The sequence below is a fragment of the Onychomys torridus genome, chromosome 1 (genome assembly GCF_903995425.1).
Source record: "Onychomys torridus chromosome 1, mOncTor1.1, whole genome shotgun sequence".
Lineage (NCBI taxonomy): Eukaryota > Metazoa > Chordata > Mammalia > Rodentia > Cricetidae > Onychomys > Onychomys torridus.
The window spans coordinates 9384370-9410347 of NC_050443.1; the positions used below are offsets into that span (position 1 = coordinate 9384370).

At 54.0% G+C, this 25978-nt stretch overlaps 2 protein-coding genes across 7 annotated transcripts; both read right to left on the reverse strand.

Annotated features, from left to right (window-relative positions):
* Positions 1–1182: 1182 nt before the first annotated feature.
* On the reverse strand, positions 1183–2544 carry Inafm1 (InaF motif containing 1). The gene has a single exon (XM_036194776.1). It carries the CDS (start codon positions 2506–2508, stop codon positions 2122–2124), a length of 387 nt encoding a protein of 128 aa, XP_036050669.1. The 5' UTR covers positions 2509–2544; the 3' UTR covers positions 1183–2121.
* A 113-nt stretch (positions 2545–2657) lies between these two features.
* On the reverse strand, positions 2658–15849 carry Ccdc9 (coiled-coil domain containing 9). Of its 6 annotated transcripts, XM_036196213.1 has the most exons (15): positions 15709–15849; positions 13641–13693; positions 13434–13538; positions 11955–12053; positions 11567–11815; positions 9955–10038; positions 9683–9856; positions 7627–7808; positions 6056–6102; positions 5825–5960; positions 5517–5610; positions 5050–5434; positions 4537–4653; positions 3693–3742; positions 2658–3207 (listed from the first exon to the last, which is right to left on the reverse strand). In XM_036196213.1, exons 2-15 carry the CDS (start codon positions 13641–13643, stop codon positions 3190–3192), a joined length of 1743 nt encoding a protein of 580 aa, XP_036052106.1. In that variant the 5' UTR covers positions 13644–13693; positions 15709–15849; the 3' UTR covers positions 2658–3189. The 6 variants fall into 6 exon arrangements, with proteins under 6 accessions (XP_036052106.1, XP_036052089.1, XP_036052071.1 ...); XM_036196196.1 differs by having other exon boundaries at positions 2658–3742; positions 5050–5431; XM_036196178.1 differs by having other exon boundaries at positions 2658–3742.
* Positions 15850–25978: the final 10129 nt, after the last annotated feature.

Genomic DNA, 25978 nt, shown 5'->3' on the forward strand with positions numbered 1-25978 from the left:
TACAGGTCTTAAGGGCCTTTCTGAGGCCCATGGTGTGGTCTTCAAGGCATGAGAAGCTCTGGAAAATCTGGATGACTTTGGCCAGCATGTGAATTGGGCCCAAAGAGTGGGAACAGGAGACTGATCTGCTCAGCTGCCTGTGGGTCATTCAGGTAGCTCCAGGGACTCCGTGAACGGTCAGTCACCCGCCAGAGCAGCCTTTTTAATGGCTTTTGAGTCACCCATACTCTCCTGTAACTAACAACCCCCAAAAATTCACTTGGCAGTACCGTTTGGGGTGAGCAGACATTTGCTCCTGTCTCCTCAGGAAAAGTTAAATGTCATCCCTCTTCTACAACAGCAAGTTCAAAACCAACTTTGGCTATACGAAACCAAAAAAAACAAAAAGGAACATTAGTTGTTTTTTTTTTTTCAAAACCATTAAATAAATGTTGAACTAGTAATTAAGATAAATCTAGGCTTGATAGTGTGCCAAATTGTAGGTTCACAGTCCCTTAGCTGAGGTCTTCAGGGACAAATGCACTTCAGAACTCAAGGCTGATCCAATTTTAGAAAGGCCATTCTGCACCTATTATGCAAACCCCCAGGGGCCTGAGGCAGGCACTGTCCACTTCCCCCAGCAGATATGCTAATATCTTTTTGCAGCAAAATGTGTAAATACACTGGAAGGGATAAATAAAAAATATATAAATAGCTTGGTATGAGTTCCTTTGTCGCTATGTGAGTGAGGTAAAAACTATCCCACCCCCAAAAAACGTTTAAGGTCGTCAGAGCCAGTCAGCTTTCAAAATCCACAAGCTGGGCATAGTGGCACACATCTGTAATTCCAGCACTTAGAAGACAGAGGATGAAGTCTGCTGAGACACAAGGACAGTTGGAGCTGTAATAGTGAGACCTTGCCTCAAATCCAACCGACGACAGGGCCTAGCTCAGTGGCAGCGCACTGCAGAGAAAGCAAGTCAGGAGACCCAAAAGACAATACACAGAGACAGAGAGAAGGGAGAGCAGGGAGAAGACGTGGAAGGAGCCAAGAAGAAAGGCTGAGGACCATGGAGCGGGAAGAAAAAGACATTGGAAAGCAGAAGGGGAGGCCGGTGGGGACAGAAGAGAGGGCCACCCAACTCCTGCTGGTGTGTGGCACTTTGGGCTGACGGTGGAGACAGAAGCAAGCCAACGCTGTTCTCGGGTTTGGATCGCTAGTTTAATCCTCTGAGCAACATTGTGCTATCTTCATTTTACAAAACCGGAGAGGTTAAGTACATTGCTGTGCATGTGGGGAGTGCTGGTGAACGGAGAGAGCCAACAAGACAGACGACACACTCCCATCTGACTGACGGGAGGCTCGGTTCCTGGGATGCTGTCCAGCTCAAGGGGAAGGCAGGTCATACAGGAAAACCCCTTCTTGAAGCAGGGTATCCCAGGCCTGCCTAGGGCCAGATCGCAGTCACAGGTAAGGGAAAATGGACTCAATCGCCTGACTTCTTTATCAGAAGCTATACCGACTTCTCAGCCATGACACCAGCAGCAGTGCAGACCAGAGGCTGTACCCACTTTTTTTTGGTTCAGTTATAGACTTCATACTTCCCAAAGCAGCAAATGTGTCCTGTCACCACCCAAACCCCAGGTTCATCCCTCTGACCCCAGGAAAAAAGGTACAGCATCACTGGCCAGGGCACAAGAGCAGGGGTGACAGCCTCTGTCCCTGACACAGTAAACTATACTAACAACAGCTCCCAGCACGCACGATTGTCTCCGACGCCATACGAGGACCCGTGACACCCCAAAAACTGGTAAGGCCTTCACAGTATCTGACCTTCAATGGCCCCGAAACTGGCAAGCCGATTTTCCCCATTCCAACCCAAAATTTACAGAGAGCAATGGTAGAGAAAAGCCTCTAAGGCCGCAGAGGCCACGGGGTTAGAGAAGGGGCCAGCACGCTGCAGACGACCACAGACCAGGGAAGCGCAGCTGAGGCTGGAGTTTATTGCGGATGAATGCTGAGTCCCGAGGAGGAGCGGGGTGGGATGAAGTCAGGCAGGATCAGGGGAGAGGAGGCGCCGCGCAGGCGAGGCCCAGCGGTGCGGATGGGACTGGCGCAGGCCACGGTGGGAGTGGGCCCGGCTATCCAGGCGCTCGGCTCGCGGTCTCGGACATCGCTCCCGGCGCTGGGCGGCGGCTGTGGCGGCGGCTCCGTGGCAGTCCCGGCTGTGGTCTTGGCCCGCCGGAGGCTCCAAGCAAGCAGGAGGCGGCAGGAGGTGGGGCAGGTGGCGCTGCTCGGGCACAAGGAGGGGCAGGCGCGCTGGGCAGGGGGTCGGCGGGGCCCGCGGGCGGCCGCGTGGGTACCCAGATAAGCCCGTAGTACACGGCGAGCAGCACGGCGGCCAAGGACACACACAGGAAGTAGGCGCAGACCGGGGCAAGGCGCAGCCATCGTCCGCGGGGACCCTCGCTCAGCCCCGCACCGCCCGGGCTCTCGCCACCGCCGCCTACACAGCTCGAGCCCCGCATCGCGCTGCCCACTCCACCCGCGCTGGTCCCGCCCCCACCCCGGGACCGCCCCCACGGAGGTCCTAGCCCCGCCCTAGACCACCTCACGCAAACCACGCCCCTCCCAGGACCACGCCCCCCTCTAAGACCTCCCCCCCCTCCGCCCTAAATCACCGCCCCCGCGCCAAGCCTGGCCACACCCTCACATCCTAGACACGCCCCTACAGCCGCTGGCCCAACCACTATCAAGAAAAATGCACTAGCCACGCCCCTTCGCAGCCACACCCGCCTGTTCTCCTAGCGCCCTAACTGGGACTCCGGTTCCCCGCTCTGGGCCCCGCCGAGCTTGTCGGAACCCTCCCTTCTCCCACAGACTGCAGCCCCGCACACAAGCCACCCTCTGCTCGCCGGAGGTCAGGTTCCCAGTCGGTTGGAGCCGACGGCCCACAGAGCCTCTGAACGCTAGCCCCGCCCACCGAACCTGGGCCCCGCCCCTCCCGGCTTCCTATCTCTGGGGCGCTGCACCGGTTTGGAGGACTCAGCTCCGCCGCTCACCCCGGCCGGCCCCTTCCCTAGTAACTCGGCACCAGCGTAACTTCTCCCGCTCCCTAGAGGCGCAGGGTCCAGAGTGGGCTGCAGGGAGGCGAGCAGCCAGCCCGGGAGCCAGGCAAACCTGCGCTGCCGCCCCTCCCAGCAGCATCTTCAGGATTGCAGGATAGCCTGCGGGGTGGGAGGGGAGAGGTGTCAGGACGGCGAACAACACCCTCGTCCCACCTCTTCCGCCACAGCAAAGCCCGCCAAGCACAGCAGCCCAGCCTGTCCCGCTAGCAGCACAGTTCCAAGGTTGGCGGGAGCACGCATTTAATTCATATCCTCCAGAGAGCCCCAGGCCCTAGGTGCAGGATCCTGCACACCCGGGCCTCACAGAGGCTGACTGGGAGGTCTCCACCAGCGGGGTAAGGTACAGCCCCATTCAGGTTGCCAAGACGGGTCTTCAGCGAATTTAGAAGAATCCACAGCCCGGCCCCGTCGCTAACCTGGCTCCTCCCCCCTACGTTTAACCCCGTCCTGGCCAGAGTGTAGCAGAAGCAGAGGAGCGAGGCGGCTGGAGGTTAGTGCAAGAGCGCCAAGGCCCCAGTCCGCTGGCGCTGTCAGCGGGCAGCCCCCGGCGGCGGAGCAGCCGCCGCCACCTTGCAGAAACGCACCCTCTGGAAGTCTGTGATCTCCGCCGTCTCCTGGCCCTCGGGGCCCACCTCTGAGGAGATAAAAAGTGGTAAATGGATAACCAGCCTGCCGGACTGCTCTGCCCCTCACCTCAGTCAAACCCATCTGCAACTTGGTCTCCAGTTTACTCAACCCTCAGGAAGCCCACGAAGCAAAGCCTCTCCAATCTGACCCCGTCGACTACTGGGGGAGCGCTTATGATATAACCGCCATCCTCCCAGGACCTCAGACTTTTGTCTGGCCCGGGCCTCCATCCCCACCACTCATCTGACTGTCGTTCCTGGACTCTTCTCCACATCCTATCCCAATACAGGGGAAAGGAAATAGGAACACAGGCAAGAAACCTGACCCACCGCGTTAAGGTGACCAAAATGATCAGCCTCTTGCTTCTACTCTGTGGGGTCCCAAATTCCCACTCAGGTCTGCCCCAAAACGCTAACCTTGCTCTCAGATAAGCCTAAAAGTCAACTCCATTCATTCATTCATTCCTACCTTTAACTAACCACGTTTTGCTTTTACAGGGTCCCTAACCAGTGTTAGTCTCAAACTCAAGATTCCACAGATTCAGCCTCGGGGACGTTCGGATTTCAAATCCCGTCTTACAGCTCCTTCCAGTTAGTTTAGCTTCAGCCCTTTACCTTAATGAGCTACCCGAGCCCACTTCCTGGCCAGCCCTACTCACAATCCCTATTTCCTGGAGCCTTACGGCCCACCCAGGCATGGCACAGAACCTGACTCATGCCCTGTCCCCTACCATCCCAGAGGCCCCACCCATTTTTGTCCCCAAGCCCTTCCCTCCCCCAGGAATGCAAGCAGGCCACCCACCTCCACCAGCCTCATGCACCCCACCTGGAGATGCCTCAGGCCCCGCTTCTTCAGACTTCGGGGCTCCTGCCAAGGTTGGCCCACTCTCCAAGGAGGCAAGGGCTGGCTGGTCACCTCCTGGAGAAGGGGAGGCTCAGTCAAGCCCCTCCTTTTCCAAACACCTCCCCATTCGAAGGGAGCAATAGGGGCTCAAGGACACAGGGAGTGTGTCATTTAAGGAAGTGAACTTTTTATTGGAGAGAGGCTCTGAACCAGCAAGAGCAGGCTGTAGGAAATGGGCTGAGGGCATGGAATAGGCACCAACTGCCCTTCCCTGCTACAAGGGTTGAGGGGGGTGTGAGCACAGCCACACCCTTGTGAGCTCACAGGAGCATAAGCACGCGCGCGCACACACACACACACAGACACACACAGGCAGCCAGTTTCATGCATTCCCAAAAGGCCAGGCCTCACCCGCAGAGTGGGCACCAGGTGAGTGGGCAGTGCTGGGAGAATTCAGTTCCATCTCCTCACCCCAGTCAGACACAGGCTGGTGGTCCCCAGAGGGCGAGAAGGGGCTGGGAGGTTCAACAGGGCCTGGGGACAGCGACTCCTGGGGCCTGGCAGGTGCAGGGTCCGCCTGCTCACAGGTGGGCTTCCCAGCAGGCTCAGCCTCTCCAGGCTCTCCAGGAACAGCTGGGGCTTCCTGCTCCTTAGGACCCTCTTCCTCCTCCTCAAGCTCCTCTTCCTCCTCTTCCTCCTCCTCCTCAGTGATGTCTTCACTCACGTCCTCCCATTCTTCACCCTCATCATCTTCTCCCTCCTCTTCTCCCTCCTCCTCCTCCTCCTCCTCCGCCTCATCTTCCTCACCATCCTCCTCAGGAGGCCGGTGGGCTGGCGCTGGGTTCTCTGGAGGCTGCTAGGAACACAGGCAGATCACAGAAAGACTTGGGGCCTGAACTCCCCTACACACACCCTACTTTATACCTGCTCTGCCTTACCTGTGGGGGTGTCTCCTCCAGGGACATGGACTGAGAGGACTCCGCGGCTGGAGACACAGCTTCCTCTCTTGTCTCCCAGCGATTATCATGGTCACTGGAGTGGACAGAGCACAGGGTAAGGTCTGGGTGAGGGATGGACTTCCCAGAGCGCAGCCATCTTGCTGCACTGAAAAAGGCAAAGGGACAGACAGCAGACACGAACAGAGCCAAGACAGATCAGTGTACCCTCAAACCCAAGCCAGAGAGACAGACTCCACACACCCAAAAACAATGAGAAAGGGAATGTCCCAAGTGGAGGGGCACCCCACCTATAGGCACGAGGGGCCACCTTGGCCTGGGGTCGACTGTTCTTTCTCCTCCTGCGGCTCTTGACTTCTGCTTTGTGCTGAGAAAGGAACTCTCCAAAAGTGGGAGGTTTAGGGGGTCTTGCCCAAGCTTGGTCATCTACAACAGAAACCCAGATCCAACGACTTAGGAGATGGGGACACAGCATATGGCACACTAACCCACTGCTTAACCCTTTCCAAGGTACTACTCACCATAGCGGTGGGACGGCTCATGGCCAGGAGCTGGCCCGTCCTTGAACCTAGGAAAAGAGAGCAGAACAAGCAATAGCTGAGGAACTCAGCAGAGACAAGAGAAAGCAGGGGAGATGAAGGCAAACACAATGTGGGATGAGAGGCAAACCTAGCTTCCTAGTGACAAAACCAGACAGAGATACAACTGTGGCCTCTAGAATAAAAATCTGGGGCTGGAGAGATGGTTCACTTCCCCACTGACCTCTGCACCTGGTGTATCCAGTCACCCAAGTTACTAAGTCCCTTGGGGTTGCTGCCCTGAGCCTGTACCCCAAAATGAACACTCAGGGCGTGTTCAAAACAGAGCAAGGACATAACTGTGGGCCAGGCATGGTGCCACATATCAGGGATCCTAGCATTTCAGAGGTGGAGGCAGAAGAATCGGCTTCAGGCTGTCCTTGACTCCATAGAAAATTCAAGATCAGCCTTGGCCACATGAGGCCTTGTCTCAAAGATACAAAAGGTAAATAAGAAAGAGTAAACAAGTAAACTGTCACTACCATCAGCTCCAATCTATAGGCTGGCAGAAGATACTGAGTGAATCTAAGACAGCCAGGCACTGGGGATCAGCACCTGTGGGTTTTCCTGCCCTGAGCCTTTGCTAGCTGTGTGGTCTCGAACATCATGAAGCTCACTATGGAGGGAGACACAGGGCCTGAGTGGCCTGGAGTCCTTTGCTAGCCACAGTCAACAAAGGCCAGCAGGCCTGTGAGCAAGTGACTGACAAAGGAAGCTATTCATACACAAGCTGGGCACTCTATGAGGCCAAGGCTGGAGGACGCTGAACTCCATGCCCACTGGAGCTGCACAGCCAGGCCCACATGGTAAAACTGACTCCCATGAGCTGTCTTCTGTGGCCTCTCTCAATGAAAATATGTAAGGAGCTGTAGCGATGGCTCAGAGGACCCGGGTTCAATTCCCAGCACCCACATGACAGCTCACAACTGTCTGTGACTTCAGGATCCAACAGGCAGGAAGATTGAAAGATCAAAGCCAACCTAGGTAACATACTGTCTCACAAAGTAAAAACGTGAAAGGGCAGAAGAAATGACTCTGGCTGCTCTTCCATTTCCAGTGCCAACGTGGCAGCTCACAGCCTCTGTAACTCCAGTTTCAGGGGATCTGACACCCTCTTCTAGCCTCCATGGGCACCAGGCATGCACAAACATACACACAGACAAAACCCTCAGTACATAGAAATTTCTGTAAAACTTTCAAGGTGGGGAGTGGGAGCCGTAGAGATGGCTCCGTGGCAGAGCACCTGTCTAGATTCAACTAGTGAAGGGTTGGGTGGGCTCTACAGTACAGCACCTGTCTAGAATCCCCCAGTGAGGGGCTGAGAGGCTAGCTCAGCAGTGCACACTAGTCAGCATGCCAGAGGCCATAGGTTCAACCCCAGTACTGAAGGGAGAAAGAGAAAGACAGGCTTCCTTCCACACACTACGGAGACACGGCATGTTGTAGCCAACATCACCAATACCCACAACGGTGAGAGTGGCTGGAGCCCAGACCCAGCAGGAAGACCGACTCACATGCCATCGGTCTTCTCGGCATCCCATTCCCGCCGCCACTGCCCAGTGGGCTTGCGGTGTCGCTGCAGACGCTCCTGGTCAATCTTCTCCCTCTCCTGCTTCCAGCGCAGGTACTCTGACCTCTCTCGGCCCGTCATGGACATTGTCATGTCGCCCCCACTGCCCAGGCCAGCCCTGCGGCCCTGCAGGCACCACAGGCAGTCAGACTTGGCCCCCCTCCACCCCTCTCCCCTAAGCCCACACGGGGCCACTGTTCAGGACACAGGACCGAGGTGACAAGCAGTAAGCCGATGGGTGGCTGAGGCGGCCTCTTCAGAAAGGCTCTATGTCTTATCTGTTTATTTTTGGTTTCAGACAGGGTCTCATGGCCCAGGACGGCTGCCTCAAACTCATTACTGGCCTTAACCCCTTGTGCTAGCTAGGGTTTTGTGGTGGTGGTGGTAGTTCTCTCTCTCTCTCTCTCTCTCTCTCTCTCTCTCTCTCTCTATCTCTCTATCTCTCTATCTCTGTTTTGGTTTTTGAGACAGGGTTTCTCTGTGTGGCTTTGGGGCCTGTCCTGGAACTCCCTCTGTAGACCAGTCACAGAGCTCCACCTGCCTTGCCTCCGAGCGCTCCTGCTGGCTAGTTTTTGGTCAACTTGACACAAACTAGTGTTGTCTGGGAAGAAGGACCCCCAGGGGAGAAAATGCCCACACCAGACCGGCCTGCCTCCACCTCCCAAGTGCTGGGGCTCCTCTTTCTAGAATTAAACATTCAGTTTTCAAATGTGTGGAGGGGGTGGTGTTTGCACACCTACGGACATGCACATGTAGAGGCTAGGGGAGTGTCTGGCTCTGTCGCCCCCAGCCCCAGCTTATTCCCTTGAAGCAGGGTCTCTCTGACAGCAGCCAGCAAGGCCCAGCGATCTTCCTGTCTCCATCCCTAGACATGAATGGAGTCACACTCAACCTTTTTCACAGCAGTGCTGGGCATTCAATCCAGGTCCTAGTGCTTATGCAATGAGCACTTTTACCCACTGACCCATCTCCCCATCTGTCCTCTTTTTAGACATTTTCTTGGATATGCCAAAGTATGTGAATACATGCCAAGTGTGTGCAGGTACCCACAGAGGCCAGAAGAGCTGGAGTTACAGGCAGTCATTACTTGCCCAATGTGGGTGCTGGGAACTGAACTTGAGTACATCCAGAAAAGCATTCAACACTTTTTTGTTTAGTTTTGTTTTTTGACACAGTGTTTCTCTGTGTAGCCCTGACTGTCCTGGAACTCATTTGGTAGCCCAGGCTGGCCTCGAACTCACAGAGATCCACCTGCCTCTGCCTCCAGAGTGCTGGGATTAAAGGCGCGTGCTACCACCACCCTGCCTCACTCAAGCACTCTTAATCACTGAACCATCTCTCCAGTCCTCTCCTCATCTTTCTTAAGAAACATCCTACCCCTCCCTCACTCTTTGGGGTCATGATTTTAGAATACCCAGCCTTTAATTAGACTTTTACCCATTTGGTTCATTGGGTTTTGTCTTAGAACTATTTCCTGGCCAGTAATCCCAGCACTTGGGAGGCTGAAGCAGGAGGATCAAGAGTTCAAGACTGCCTGGGCAACTTAATAAAAAAAAGGACTGGGGATGTAGCTCACGGGTAGATAGTTTATATAGCATGTTGAGACCTTGGGTGGTATTCCAGGGCAAAAAAAAAAGTCTAACAAAGAAAACACTGGCGGCAAGGCATAGTGAATGGTGCACAGCTTTAACCCAGCACAGCTCTTGGGGTAGAAGTAGGCAGATCTCTGTCCTGGGCTTAAAGCTGGACCTCCACGTAAACTGGGCTGGCCTGGAGTTCCAGGTCACCAGAGCTAAGCAATGAGACCCGTCTCAAACAGAAAACACTGGCCAAGCATGGTAACTCAACTGCTTGAACGACATAGTGAGATCCAAACCAGCCTGAGTCCTCAGCTCCAAAGCCCCCAAATCAAGCAGGCGTTAACCCCACACAGAAAGCAGCGCCTGCTCTATCCATCCCCAGCCTGCAAAGCACAGTTCCCGGAGGGCTGCAGCACCCACCTGTCTCTCGTGCTCCAAGCCAGAGCGCACCCGCTCGAAGTCAGAACCTCCCCAGTTTCGGCCATGCCGGCGGCTGCCCTCCCGACGATCCCTCTCGGGCTCCTCCAGGGGTCCACCCCGACGTCGGGGATCGTCCAGGAAGTTGCGGACTGGGTTGGGCTCCAGTACCCCTTCCTGCAGCAGATGGGCAGGCTGGGAAACATGGGGTCCTTTCCACTCAGCGAGCGCCCCCACCCCCCACGAGCGCGCTCCCCCTGCTGCCCGGTGCTGACCCGCTGGTTACGCTCGTACTCGGCGATCTTCTCCATCTCCTCGTTCATCTTCTCGATGTTCTGCCTGCGCCGCTCCTCCCACTCCTGGGGAGACAAGATTGCACCATGACCGTCAGCAGAAAAACCAGGGCAGCCCCAATTCTCCAAGTACAGGCAGGTGACAAGGGGTGCCTGGCCTGGAACTTGTTTGGATACAGGGGACCCTGGCATACCTCAGGCACCATAGAAATGGCGCATGGAGATAGTAACTCCCCTCCCATCTGCAACACCAACAGAGCTTACAAAGAGCAGCCAACTGCTTCCCTACAGAAGTGTAAGAGATTGTGTCTTCTGTCAGTGTCCCAGTGTCCACCTTGTGGACAACAATTCTCGGGTGAGCAGGCCGTGGCTTCCTGATCCAATTACTTAGCTCAGCACACAAGAGAAACAAATCCATATTCTACCGAGGCCATTCATTTCATCTGGGGTCCAGGTGTGCACATGTGTACGCACATGCGTGTTCACGTGTGGAGACCAGGACTTTGATTGTTTTTCCCTTTGGAGACAGGGTCTTCAGGCAGCCTGGAGCACACTAGCACAGAGATCTGCTTGCCTTCCTCTTCTGGAAGTAAAGGTGTGCACCATGGCCCCAGACCCATCACCCTTTTTTAACAGGGCCTCTCACTGGCCTGGCTCACCACATAGGCTAGGATGGCCGACCGACCACAACGCCCAGGGTCCACCTGTCTCCACTCCAGCTTCTAGGGTACAGATTACAAGGCTGCACCACCACACTCACCTCTTTTGTGTGGTCTGGGGACCAAACTCAGACCCCAAGCACTTTAGTGACTGAGTTCCCTCGCAGCCCTCATGGCACGGAGCAAACCCTGACAGTCCAGTTCTGGCATTTGCTAAGTGCCTGCTCTGAGGCCACAATGCCTGACAGCACAGAGTGCTTAAACACCCTTTGGTCTAATCAGTACTCCCTGTAAGAGCAAGAATCTGAACTCCTAGGGAGAAGGCCACCTCACCAGACGGCACAGAGTCACAGAACCAGTTTGGACCCAAGCACATCCCAAGCTGTGAGCCATGGCCCAGGCAGTTGCCTGCTGGGGAATGGAGCAGTCCCAGTAAGGCCCACTACTCCCCACATGAACTGAGCACACAGACACACACAGAGTAAGCCCCACGCCGAGGTGGGAATGCTAGGAAACAGGCAGGAGCAGGAAGTCAGAATCAGAACCTGAGGCAGACGCAGAGCACTGGTCAGGAGGGGAAGAAAAGAAGGCCTTAGAAGGCCGGCGGGAGGCGGGCAGGGGCCGCAAAGACAGAGGATCGGGGAGGAGTCCACCCAAGCGAGAATGTTGAAAAGGCGAAGAGAAAGAAATGAACTGGCAGGACACAGCAGTGCAGGCCTGTTTCCCAGCCACCGAGCAGGCGGAGCAGGAGGATGCCAAGTCCAAGGCCAGCCGAGCAACTTAGTGAGATGAGATCCTGCCTCAGAGTAAAAGCTAAGGGCTGCAGATGTAGCATTTATCCAATATGCACAGGGCCCAAGACGAGAAAAATGAATGAATGAATGAACACCAGGGAACAGAAGCTTGGCCCAAGCTTCATGGTCGATTTGGTCTACCTTGGACTTGCGATCAGAGGCTGAGTTGTCTCCTGCCCCTAAGAGATGAGGGGATCCCCGGCCCCGGCCTCTCCGGCCCCGGCCCCCAGTTCCTCCTCGTAGCTGCTCCCCGGCACCATCCTCCCAGCCTCGGGATGCCCGGCCTACTCCTGCCCGGCTTCCCTGCTGGGGGTGGGTCCGGCCCCCTCTGTTGGCCCCTGGGGGCCGAGAGGTCCCAGGAGTCCTCCGAGAGGGACCCAGGCTCTTCTCCTGAAAGAGGGAAGAAGACAGTCAAAGGAGAGGTAGACTGGGGCATGCTAGACCCAGAGCCAGCCGGCAGTTCTGGATCCCAGGCCTCAGCCCTCTCCCTCCTCCCGTCCTGAGCATTCAGACATGCTGGGCTCTCCACCTCCACTGCCATATTCTCCTTCTCCATGGAACGGCTCTTCCGAGGGGCTGTCACCGCCACGCCCTCCAGCTCAGCTTTTTTCCGGTCCTCCTCGATCTCCTAGGAGCAAATACCCAGGGGAATGGGGTGTGAGGGTCCCTGTCCACCAGCGGGACCCCCATAGTCCATACATACATTCTCCCTGCACTTCCTATTCAGACTTCTCTCCAGAGCTTTAGACATGGATCACAGCATCCTCTACCAAACCCTACATGTTGCTCTGCTGCTCCGAAGCCCCACTGGAAGCCATCTGGAAGCGTAAATGCTTCCCCATCGTGGGAGCCCCTCTCCTGCACTCACACTGACCTTCTTGCTATTCCCCAGGGCTCAGATGTGCCCTGGGCTTGGACCCCAGGGTTTCTGTAGCAGCTGCTCCTCTGGAGTTCCTCGACCTTATAACTCCTCAGGTTTCAAATGTCTCACTCTCTTGTCCTCATCAGTCTCTTGATAAAACATGGGGTACCTGTTGGACTGCTCGCTGATCCACCCCTCCTCCCAGCCTACAGTGCTGCCTAGCACACAATCAAACCCAGTGTTTCTTTTTTTAATGAATGAAGGCATGAAGAATGAGTCAGTGAGGACCACGCCCCTCCCAGGTCCCTTCATAAAGACAGCCCCACAACCACCTCTTGGGCCCTGCCCTAGACCCTCCCTCCTCCTTCCGCTCTGGCCCCAACTACCCTTGGTCACTGAGACTCTTTCAACAACAGCCTAACCCTGAGCCAGACCTGTCCTCTCCAACGAAGGCCCCTGCCCCAGATTTCTCCTCACTATCTGGACTCCCTCTCATCCACCAGCACACAGAAAAATGCGTGTCCCCAGGAGGATCTATTCTGACCAGGTCTCATCCCATCCAAAGCCCTCCACTGCTCCCTAGTGCCTGTAAGCATTCTCAAACCTATGTGGCTGGCCCCTGATGATCAGTTCTCCAAAAACTGACTTTCCAAGCCCTCTCTGCATCCAAATACTTGTCCAAATTGTTCGTCTTGTATGAAATGTAACCCATCTCCTTCCCAATTAGCCGATATTTAGGCACCCCTCAGTTCTCAGAGACCCCTCTACCAGAAAGCCCTCCCTGATGTCCTCTGGCTAGAGGGAGAACTAGACTCCCACAGACCTGTTAATTCCCCCATCCCAGCCTTGCCTAGTCTGGGCCATTACAGAGGGCAACCATGTCCCAAACTGGACTGTGAAGGCTAAGAACAGGTCCAGGGACTACATCCCCAGCACCACACAACATGGAGCTAAGAATCTGGACACCTGGGCAAGCAGAATATGAATAAATGATGAATGAATGATGGGATGAGGAAGGAAAGGCAGACTAAGGCCTTCGGTTTTCGTCCTGTGAGTGAAGGGGGAACATGAGAAAGCTTGAAGGGAGGTGGGAAAAACTCACTGCGGGGAGAGGGGATGGGGTCTCCCAGGGCAGGGCTAGGGCACCTGGTAGCGCCGGATGAGGGCCTCATTCTTCCGACGCAGAGCCTCGATCCTCTTGTCCAGCTCAGCATCTTTCTCCTCCTTTGATTTCAAATCTAGTGTGGTAGCCTGCGGTGGGGAGGTGGTTGAGGGAGGGGCATTTCCCCAGGGTCTGAGCATTTGGTCTCTGGATCCCACCTTCCCAACCCACTTCTCCACTTTGCAGCTCACCATCTCATGGGCTTCGACCTCCTCACAGAAAATAAATGTAGCACTGGGGGTTCCTGGGGGCAGAGAGAACAGTGGGTTAGGACCAACAGCATTCTGAAATGCTGGCTCCTCTTCTGTACTGAGGGTTCCGAAAACACAGACTCACAGAAAGACACACCGGTACTTCATCAAGGGAATTCTCAAGTACTAGCCTCGCCTCTTTCCTAAAGAAAGTGGCACGAAACCTGCCCTTCAGTTTTAGAGCCACCCATGCAATTAGTCAGACCCACCTTGGGAAAATCCTGGCCCCACCCCTGTACCTAATACTAGTTCCTCCAAACAAAGATGTCAGCCCAGGTTCCATGTCCTACAATTTTAGCCAGGACCAGGATCTCAGAAGGTCAGCGACAACCAGCAAAAGTAACTTCTAGAGGGCCAGAGGGCTGGCTCCGGGGATAAAAGTGCTTGCCGCCCAGCCTGAGAACCTGAGGTCAATCTCCAGGACCCACAAACAGGAAGACCAGAACTGACTCCCACCAGCTGTCCTCTGACCTCCGTGTGATCACACGTTCATGCACAAAATAAATAAAACAGAAAGAAAAACAGTTCCAACTCTCCTTGAACTTTAACCCACGGCTCCCCTAAAACTGACTCAGCCCAGCCCCCAGCATCCTGAAAAGGCACTCATCATCTCCTACCAAGCCGGAAAAGATTCTGCAAGCAGGCCCAGGATCGACTTCGGGGGGCTTCCTGGACCGGACTTGACCTCCATAGTGATACTCAGCCCAGAAGACAGAATTTCTACAGAGGCTTTCGAGAGAAAACTGCCAGCCACAGCCGCGCCCCTGGCCTCCACAAACCTCCCTGGTCCCACCCCTGACTAGGATGAAACTTCAGGCCTCCTCTTTCCCCTCAGATTTCTGGCCCCACCCATTAAAAAAAAAATCACTCAATCAATATGGCTCCGCCTCCAACTTAACCCTATGGCCACGCCCCCAAGTGCCAGGAAACTTTCTGGCTATGCCTCTGAGTCCCGCCTCCTCCTCTAGCTTCGGATGCGTTTATGTCGAAGGAAAACTTTCTGGCTCCACCCCGACCATTCTCCCCTAGCACTCTAACCCCACCTGCAAAGTCCCTGACATTTTGACCCGTCTCTTTCAAGTGTCAGACAGCCTCTGCACCCGGCCCTAGCTTCTGGGTAAAGATCAGGACCCACTTCAAAACGTAAGAAACTCTCCTGGCTTGCCCAGGGCATCTCCGCCCCAAACCCTGGCTCCACCCCCTTAAGAAACTCTAGCCACTCCCTAGCACAATCAACGCCAAAACCACGCCCCCCAGTGAGAGCAACACTCTGGCCCCGCCCCCAGTACCTTGGCCTAACTCAGCACAAAGTCCCAGCTCAGTCACCTCCTCTTCACCCAACGAACGCCCAAACCCTGGCCCTTTCCCCACACTACTCAAAACTTTGGCTGCGCCAAAAGCAGGTCCACCCCGTCTCCGCTCCGCCCCTAGCTCTCATGGGCACGCCCCCGTGGCCTAATCCTTAAGGCCCCTTGCAACACCCAGCTCCGCCCACCTCCCTTTGCCCCGCCCCGCTCCATCTTGGCCCTGCCCCCAGCTTTCCCGCCCACCGCTCAAACTCCACCCCTTGTGTCCCACCATAATCTAGCCCCGCCCCCAGCCTTTCCTGCACCGCCCCGACTCCGCCCCTTCTCCCCGCCCCACGACGCTTGGTCCCGCCCCCAGCGTCCCCTCCCAACGTCCCGGGCCTGCCCACTAGTCCTCCAGCCAAGACTCCGGCCCCGCCCCAGCCTGGACCCAACTTTGAAGCCCCGCCCCGCGCTGGCAGCAACCAGGGCTCAGGACCCGCCCGCACCCGCCCGTCCGGCCCTGCCCACATGCTCCCGGCCCACCCCACGGCGCCCCTCCGGCGACCCATGTGGGCGTCGTGTCCCCGCCCCCCGCAGAGTACCCTGACCCCGCCCCCGCCGGCGGCTCGCCTCCCGTCCGCGCGCGCTCCCGCTCCCCTCACGTGGGCGAACAGGCCCCGCCCTCTCCGGGCGCGCTCCCGACCCCCTCCCCCGGTCACCTGTCCCGGAGACCCCGCGGCGTCTGCGACTCCGACTCCGTCCGCCTCCGCGTCCGCAGCTCCCGGGCCTCACACGTCACTTCTGGTCCGCTCCACGTGAAAAGAGGAAATAAAGAGGGCCACTTCCGGTCCTGACAGCCCATTTCCGGGTGCCTTAAAGGGACCGCACCCCCTCAGGCGCTGCAGAACCTAGCTGAGTTTGTTTCTTCTGAGTCATCCCGGGAGACATGCTTGTGGTCCTCAATGTCTGTACTCTTTTTCTTTTTGTAGCCACTGGTTCTTTAATTTAGTAAGTAAAAGCCTGTGACCCCTGGGAACGTAACTGGTTTCATCACCTTATCTTGCCAATGAAACCTCAGTTTTAGAAACTTTAACCATTTAAATTTTTAGGAAACAACTGTATAACCAAAGCTGAGCGTGGAGGCTTCTAATTTCAGCACTTGGGAGGCTGAGGCAGGAGGATTGCCTCAAAGTCAAGAACAGCATGATATGCATCTATATCGTATTGATACAATTCCAGGCCAGCCAGGACTATGTAGACCTTGGCTTTAAAAAAAGGAAGAAAGGAAGGAAGGAAGGAAGGAAGGAAGGAAGGAAGGAAGGAAGGAAGGAAGGAAAGAAAGAAAGAAAGAAAGAAAGAAAGAAAGAAAGAAAGGAGGAAAGAGAAAGGAAGAAAAGAAAAAAAGACACTTGCCAACTCTGATGACCTCAGTTAGACCCCTGGACTGTCAGGTGCACGAGTTCCTTTACCTGTTAAGCAACTTGCTGGCACTTAAATGATTACTATATTATTATTATTATTATTATTATTATTATTACTATTACTTTTTTTTTAAAGATCTCAGTTAAGAGCCGGGCGGTGGTGGCGCACGCCTTTAATCCCAGCACTCAGGAGGCAGAGCCAGGTGGATCTCTGTGAGTTCGAGGCCAGCCTGGTCTACAGAGTGAGTTTCAGGACAGGCACCAAAACTACACAGAGAAACCCTGTCTCAAAAAAACAAAACAAAACAAACAAACAAACAAAGATCTCAGTTGAGATTGGCCTTAAACTGATTCTCCTGCCTCAGCCTCTTCAGTACTGAGGTAGGATTACAGACCTGCAGTGGATATGACCACCAAATTGGCCATCTTAAACTGCTGTGAGGTATTCCAACTGATAGATGGCTACAAATTGTCCAACCCTGTCTTATGGACATTAGGATTACTTCAATTTCAGTTAGCAGGAATTGCCAACAGTACTCACAGAACTTCTACAGGGACAGCTCTGTGTGTGTGTGTGTGTGTGTGTGTGTGTGTGTGTGTGTGTGTGTATGTGGTGTAGAAGAAGCAGGCTTGTGCCCAGGTTCTGTCACTTAGCTACATCCTCAACCCATTTTTGTTGTTGTTTGCTTTAAATTGAAAAAAATATGCCAACCCAGGCTGTGGTAGCACATACCTTTAATCCCAGCACTCAGAGAGACCTATGCATATGAATCTGTGAGTTCAAGGCCAGCCTGATCTGCACAGTGAGTTCCAGGACAGCCAGAGCTACATAGTGACACCATCCCTCAAAAAATATTAAAATATATATTACTTTATGTTTTTTTTGTTTTGTTTTGTGTTTTTTTGGTTTTTTTGGTTTTTGTTTTTGGTTTTTTTTGCCTGCATGTATTCCTTGCATCACATGAGTGCCTGGAGCCCTCAGAGACCAAAGGGCAGATGGTCCCCAAGAACTGGAGTTACATGCATTTGTGAGCCACTATGTAGATGCTGGGAGCTGAACCCAGTTTCTGAGAAAGTATTAAGCATTCTTAACCACTAAGCCAAAATGCACTTTTTTTTTTTTTTTTTTTTTAAGTTTTTTGAGACAGGCTCCTCCTATGTATCTAAGCTGTCCTCAGACTCCAGGTGATTCTCCCATCTCCTGAGTGCTAGGATTTACAGGTGTAAACTATTCTGTCCATCCCAGCTCTTTTCATAGTTTGAATTTGGGGACGGGAGGGGAGCATGCATACCGTGACACATATGTGGAGACCAGAGAACAATCTGCAGAAAATGTTCTCTCCTACCACATGGGGTCTAGGGAGTAAACACAGGTATATAGAGGCTTGGCAGAAGGCTCCTGTACCCACCAAGTCATTTTACCTGCTTGTTTTGGGGGGTGGTACAAAACATTTTAATTATTTTTTTTTTTAAGATTTGCTTATTTAGTATGTACACAGTATTCTGCCTGCATGTGTCCCTGCAGGCCAGAAGAGGGCACCAGATCTCATTACAGATGGTTGTGAGCCTCCATGTGGTTGCTGGGAATTGAACTCAGGATCTCTGGAAGAGCAGCCAGTGAGTGCTCTTAACCTCTGAGTCATCTCTCTAGCCCAATTTTAATTATTTTTGAGATCTAGTCTCACAGTGTAGCACTGGCTGGTCTGAAACTCTCTATGGTAAGCCAGGCTGTCCTCAAACCCATAGTGATCCACCTGCCTCTGCCTTCTGAGTGCTGGGATTATTGGTAGGGGTCACCATGCCCAGCCGAAGGTTTTTAATTTTAGTCGCCACATAATTGTGCACAGTTGTGGCATACTATAACATTTTGATACTAATAGCCAATGTGTGATGATCAGATCAGAGTAACTGACAAAGCCTTTTTTCAAGACAGGGTCTCTCTGTGTAGCCTTGGCTGTCCTAGAACATGCTCTGTAGACCAGACTGGCCTCAAACTCAGGGATCTGTCTGCCTCCCAAGTGCTGGGATTAAAGGTGTGCGCCACTGCCACTGGGCTCCTTTTCTTTGTGTCAGGGATATTCACATTTTTCTCTATTAACTACCTGAAATATGCAATGTTTTTATTAGACACACATGTTTTGCAGTAAATGATCTGTAAGCCTGCTCCAAAGAACACATATCAAGGTATAGTGACAAACATCTATAATCTCAACACACAGGAAACAGAAGCAGGCAGATCTCCGTGAGTTCAAGGCCAGCCAAGGATACTTAGTGAGATCCTGTCTCAATAAATCAATAGATAAAGAAACAAATCGAAGGCAAAACAAACTACAAATTCTCAGTGGGTGAGCAGCATTATTATTACTTCCAAGCACACAAATGTCTGGATCATTTACTTGACAGTAAGATGACCCAAAGCAGATCCAGGCAGATTACCTGGAGCCAGGAATTTACAGCAATTTAACAAGGGAAAGGAAAGAGGTAAATATAAACTAGTCACAAAGTGGGGCTGTACAGATGGCTCAGTGGTTAAGAGCACTGGCTGCTCTTCCCGAAGTCCTGAGTTCAAGTCCCAGCAATCACAAAGTGGCTCACAATATAATCGGACCTGATGCTCTCTACTGTCATGCAGGCACACATTCAAATAGAGCACCCATATTAATAAATCAATCTTTAAAAAGAAAGAAAAGAGGCCGGGCAGTGGTGGCGCACACCTGTAATCCCAGCACTCAGGAGGCAGAGGCAGGTGGATCTTCATGAGTTTGAGGCCAGACTGGTCTACAGAGCTAGTCCAGGACAGGCTCCAAAGCTACAGAGAAACCCTGTCTTGAAAAAAGCCAAAAACTAAACAAGTTTTTTAAAGTAAAAAGAGGGCTGAGCATGCATGCCCTACATTCACTCCTCAGTACTGCAGACACACATACTGTCTCGCACACAAAATGTTCAAGAATAATCACAGAGAACTCTTCTTTGTGGCAGAGTTAGTTATTTGCAGGGCTGCCAAGAGGTTGACAGGATGTGGCGGGAACTTTGAGAGCCTTTGCAAGTGTGATGTTCATCACTCACCACCAGGGGGCAGTGCCTGCAGTTAGAAACCAGACTGTCCTTCAACAAATAATTCTGGAAGCCTGGCACATGGTCCCAGCTCGGAGACCGGATGATCTGAGCTTCAAGACCCGCTTTGGCTACATAACGAGTTCAAGGCTAGCCTGAGCTACACGAGACCCTGTCTCAAACACTAAAATGAAAAATAGAGATCTGGCTCTTGCCTCTTGCTTTTCTCTTGCCTCTCTTTCCCTGTCTGTCTGTCTGCCTGCCTGCCTCTTTCATGTTCCTACTCCAACTATGGCCTTTGGCTCTTTCACTTTCTCCCCCCTCCCTCCCCTTCCGCTTCCCCCAATAAACCTTTTGCACTAACTCTAAAAATAAAAAATAGGGGTCTGCCTGGGTAGTGGTGGCGCATGCCTGTAATCCCAGGAGGCAGAGGCAAGTAGATCTCTGTAAGATCAAGGCCAGCCTGGTCTATGGAGAGAGTTCCAGGACAGCCAGGGCTGTTACACACAGAAACTCTGTCACAAAACAAACAAACAAATAAATAAATTAAAAAAAAAAAAAATCCACCGGAGCCCCGGTAAAAGCCAAACACTCCATCACATGTCTGTTGTGTGGCAAAAAAATTTGGCCTAGAGCCAGCGAAGTGGTTCCATGAGTAAAAAGTGCTTGTCACCAAGACCGATAACCTGAGCTGGAACCCTGGAACACACAAAACCTATTTCTAGAAGTTGTTCTTGACCTGCACACACACACGCACACGCACACACACACACACACACACACACACACACACACACACGCACGCACACACATACACTCACGCGCGCACACACACACACACACGCGCGCACACACACACATACAAGCACATGCACACATACGCACACACACACACATACACGCACACACACGCGCGCGCGCACAGCTTGGCATTCACAAGTTTAGTTGTGTGAACATGCATAAATGTAAGGACAAATACGGCGGAAAGCAATTGAGATAGGAGGATGGCAAATTCAAGTCCTGCCTGGGCCACCGGGGAGTTCACGGCAGCTCCCAGCACCCACAATGGCAGCTCTCCATGGTCTGTAACTCCAGCTCCAGGGGACACAATGCCCTCTCCTGGTCCTATGCACAGAGACACACATACACACACACTAAACTTTTTTTTAGAATTTTTAAAAAGCATTTTATTATTTTAAGTGTGGTTTGCCAGCAGGTACGTCTTGTGTGCAGTGCCTGCGGAAGCCAGAGGAGGGCGTCAGATCCCCAGGACTGGATTTATAAATGAATCCCCTTGTGGGTCCTAGGAAGCCAACCCTGAAAGAGCTGCCAGTGCTCTTACCCACTGAGCCATCTCTCCAGCCCCACACACAAACATTTTTTTTTTTAATTTGTAATGGGCTGGGGATGTAATTAAGTGTGTGAGTACTCATCAGGATGTGTGAAGTCCTAAATAAACACATACACGCGCACCTCAACCACATACGCAGTCAATTCAGGGCTGGTAGTGCATCTGAGTGGTAGAAGTTCTGGGTTCGAGTCCTAGCACACAGAACCAAGACTTAAGTAAGTTCCCGGGGTTGTTGTAGGGACTCAGTTTCCCCTGAGCGGTCAGGAGCCCCTGCGTTTCCACCTTTCGCCGCTAGGGGGCAGCAGGCGCACGATGGATTCGCGGCGCAGGACCAGCGCGGGGGCAACTCAGGCAGAGGAAGCTGATGAAATCCTAGCCAACTTGCAGTGAGCTCATCCCGCCCGGGCGCCTCCGGAAGCCACGGGGCCGCCTGGCCCGAGCGATAACGCGCTGGTTTGGAACTAGGGCGGGAAGTCCTTCCTGAAGTCTGCCTTGTATGGGACCTGCTGCCAGAGCCTGGGTCTGCGGGGAGGGGCGAGGAAGAAGTGGGGAAAGGTCCCCTGGCTGTCTGGGCAGAATAAAAAAGAAAGTGAATTCTGAGCCCAGCCCTGGGATGGAGAGAAAGAGAGGAGGGTAGGAAGGGAAGGAGGAGAGGAGACACAGGCACGGACGGGAGAGACTTTGGGGAACGACCAGGATGGGGAAACTGAGGCAGAGATTTAAAAAAAAAAAAAAAGAGATGGAAGGGAAGCGGGACGTGGGAGACAGAACTAGGGAGAGACCCCGGCGACAGGGCCCGAGCGAGTGGCAGGGATGCTGAGGCAGGAGCGCTGGCTGCGAGCGCGCTGGGGACGGGAGGGACCAGGCCCTGCGGGATGGGGCGCGCCGTGGGCCGCCCAGCCCCCCAGCCCCGCGGCGGCGCGGGCCAGTTACCAAGTTACCAAATTACCGCAGGATTCCGGAGCTTCTGACTGGCGAGGCCGCAGCCAATCAGCGAGCAGCGCCGCTGTTCTCGGGCAGGAGGCCTGGAGACACGCGCACCTTCCCACACCCAGGAAGCCGCTGACACAGGCTCGGTGGCGCGCGCCTCCCTCCACTGTCCCGCGGCCACGCGGAGTTCCCCTCCACGGCGGCACACACGGGTGCACGCACATTCACACACGAGTACACGCATCCGTGCCTACATACACATTCACACGTGCACACACGGGCAACGGCACAGATATGCTTACATACACACATACACAAACATACACACCTACAGGCACCTGCAGGCATCTACACGTACATATAGACACACGTGTGCAGACACATACACACATGCACTTATACACAAACACATGCACAAACATACACCACACATGCATATATACACAATCACACACATACATACACTAACACACACACCTACAGGCATGCACAATCCCCAAGACACAGACACGCACATCCTGGGATACTCAGCACTACAGAGCATTCTGAGGTCAGGGAAGCCATACACAGTCCACACACACACACACACACACACACACACCTCTACACTGACACACAATGGCTTGTCACAAGTAACAGTGACAGAGCCATAAGCCCCCACCCACACTATCACAACCATACACAAGAGGGAGACATAATAATGTACACAGCCTCACTAATGTGTGCACAGTCCCAGGGACACACAGCCCGACCACAGTGACATAAGCACAGTGGTATTGTACAGATAACATATGTGCTTGGTGGCAGTGTGTGGCATGTAAACACACCTCATCACCATGACACACACACAATCCTACTGGTGCTTTGCATGGCAGACACCATCAGAGGGACACACACAACCACGCTGACATCAGGACAGGGGTACACCGTGTCCACAAACCTTCCTGCACACACGTGGCTGTGACACCATCCCAGTGTCACACCAACACAACCCCACACAGGTGCCATCACATTGGCATGTGCATGCTGGCCCCGCTGCCTATATCTGCACACTTGTCACATGAGAGCATCCCATAACAGCTCAAGGACTCACTCCTGTCAAATCCAGGTCACTAGAATACTAAGCATACTGACAGGAACCATCGCACTGACACACTAACCCTCTGACACAACTCCCTGACACACTGGCCACACACCTAGAGGACACTGTCACTCACACTAACACACACACCACCCATCCCTGCCCTGGTCCCTGGAAGCTAAGTGCACGTGCGCTGCTGGGAGCGAGGTGCAGGGAGGGCTTGTGTTTGTGTATTTGTGTGCGGTTCCTCCCCCTTCCTGCACTTCCTGGGGGCGGGGCCAAGCGGCTGCCGCTGTTACCGGGTAAACTTCCCCGCCTCCCCCCCCGCGCGGCCATTAGTCAACCCCCCCCAGGATGATGTCATCGCCTCATTCTGGAGGCTGAGTAATCCTAGTCTCCGCCCCCTCCCCCCCAGGTACCAGGGAAGGGGCGGGCCGCACCTGGGCTCCACGGAGGACTAGAGCTGGGGTCTGGAGCTAAAGGCTCGGCGCCTTGGGTGTCCCTGGGGTGGGAACTGAGGAATCTGGGCCTCTCTAAAGTGACTTAAGAAGGCTTGTCAGGGTCCCTGGAGACTGGGGGCTTCCAGCCCTGGATCGGTGATAGCAGACTTCTGAATCTTCTAGGCCTGGGGTCTTTTTCTTAATGCTTACTCTTTGGCTGCTTTGTGTTTGGTCGGGGTTTTGCTTTCTGTTTTTATTTATTTATTTGTTTGTTTGTTTGTTTGTTTAGCAGCACTGGGGATGGAGCCTGGGGCTTCACCCATGCTGGACAGGGTATCCACCACTGAGCTACATCCACATCTACGACTCCCTCCGTCCCCCCTTTTTTTTCTGAGACAGAGTTGTCCCCTGAGGACAGAATTGTCACTAAAGTCACCAGGCTGGACTTGAAGTCATTCTGTAGACACCATATACACACTATAAACTCTCTATCCTCCTGTTCCAGCTTCCCAAGCAGCTGGGAACACAGGCCTGTATCATTAAGCTCTGGTTATTTGTGTTTTTATAAAAATAGGGTCTCATGCTGTAGCCCAGGGTGACCTGGAACGCTTAGCAATCCTCCTGCCTCAGACTCCTAGGTGTTAGAATTCCAGGCATGAGCCATCACATCCATTTCAATTCTAAGATCGCCAGCACCCTAAAATGCTCCCCATGTCCACTTGAAGAGTTTGACTTGCCCTCTCTGGTCCTTGTTTGGGGGCAGAGCCTGCACAGGGTCCGTGGTGCTCTGAGGCCTGGGATCCCAGCACAGGATGGATTGGGTGCTAAGGAGAATACAAGAGGTCAGGAAGCCTGCTTCTGGAAGATCAACAAGCTGGACCCTCGGAACAAGTGCTCCTGGGAGAGAAAAGAAGGCCTTGAGGATGGGCACATGAGCAAATGGATGTACTAGATATCCGAGGGTCTGGTGACCTATGTGTTAGGGGAGGCATGTCTACCAACACCAGTACGGTAAATTAGGCTGGGAGCTGAGGCATCATAGGGTCTGCTTCCCAAAAGCCTGAGTCTCCATGTCCTGTGGGGTGAGATGTGTGTCCTCGTGTTCAAAGGATCACTCAGACTGGCTCCCCTTTCACCCCACTAATTTTTCCTGACTGGCCCTAGAAACTTACTATGTAGCCAGAGATAACCTTGAACTCATGACCATCCTGCCCCTACCTTCCTATTTTGGGTGTTACAGGGATGGATCACTAGTCTCAGCTTTACAGGGTGCTCTGGATTGAACTCAGGACTTCATGCACACTTGGCAGGCTCTTTATGAACCGGGCCTCTTCCCAGCCTGGCTCCCTTTTAGAGGGGACTCAGGGCCTTGTCTCCTGGGGCTAGTACTCCCTGGGGAGAAGGGATAATATACTTGTTTTGTAGCCCAGGCTATGTTGAACTTCCTACTTAACCCATGCTGGCCCTGAATCTCTGATCGTCCTGCCTCCTCCTTCCAAGTACTGGGAAAGGGATGTACACCACCATGTCTGGTTCATGTCCTTGTTTTTTTTTTCACTGTGTTGTTTGTTTTTTGGTTTTGAGAAGGGATCTCAATATGCGGCTCACACCATCCTGTAACTCTGAATGCAGACCAGGCTGGCCTTGAACTTACAGAGATCCTCCTGCCTCTGCCTCATCTGCCTGCCGAGGGTTGGAATATGCCACCATGCCTGTCAATGGCCTTGTTTTTATGATTCCAAACATAGCTGAGTCCATTGTGTGTGTTGGGGGGTGTTACCTTTCCGTTTTTGAGAGTTTTATTATGTGGCCCAAGGTGGCCTCAAACTCCTGGCAATCCTCCTGCCTCAGCCTCTGGAGTGCTGGGATGACAGGCCAGCATCACCATAGGTTGCGTGCCACTGTTTTTGTGAGGCCACAGTTGGGTTTCTTTTCTGGAAAACCTTGCAACTTGTTTTCCACGGCCAGGACTACAAATTCTGTTAACAGCGTGGGTTGAGTCACTCTCTGCCGGCGTGGGGTCACCATGCGAAGGTCTCTTTATGGAAGGGGCATACTTGGTGGCTGTTTTCCTAAGACCAACTCCATGGGACCTTCCAGCAGTGGGGTGGAGAGAGCACTCTGCACATCGGCCGTCCCCACTCCATCAAAACTGCACATCCTTGCTCTGTAAAGGTGCAGGACAGCTGGAGAGCCGAGGTCTCACCCCAACCGGCCAGCCCCGCGCAGCCCGCAGCTCCCCGGGGCCCGGCTCCCCCGCTCCCTCCCCCCGCCCTGCACCGAGGGCTCCCCCAGATCCGGGAGGACTTTGGCGGCGGCCAATGAGAGCTCTCGCCGTCTCCGGGAGCCGGGCCGGCTCTGCCCGCCTGGCATTGGGCACGCGATGGGCAGCGGCGGGCGGGGCCTGGGGGCTCCTCGCGCCTGGTTGGGCCAGGCTTGTTGCTGGGTAACGGGGCGGCGAGTTTCCCCTGGCAACGGCGGCGGGTACCTCTCACTGGCTGGCCGCGATGGAGGCAGGGCGCAGGCAGGCAGGCCCCGCAGACCCCAGCAACAGCGCGGCCCCCGCCCGGCGCCAAGCTGTAACCTTCACACGCACAGCCCAGACCCTGCGGACGCTGGGACGCCCCGCCGCCCCATGCATCCTGGCCCTTCTTGGGGACCCAGGATGTCGTTCCCCATCCGGACCATGGCCCTGCGGTGCAAAGTTAAGTC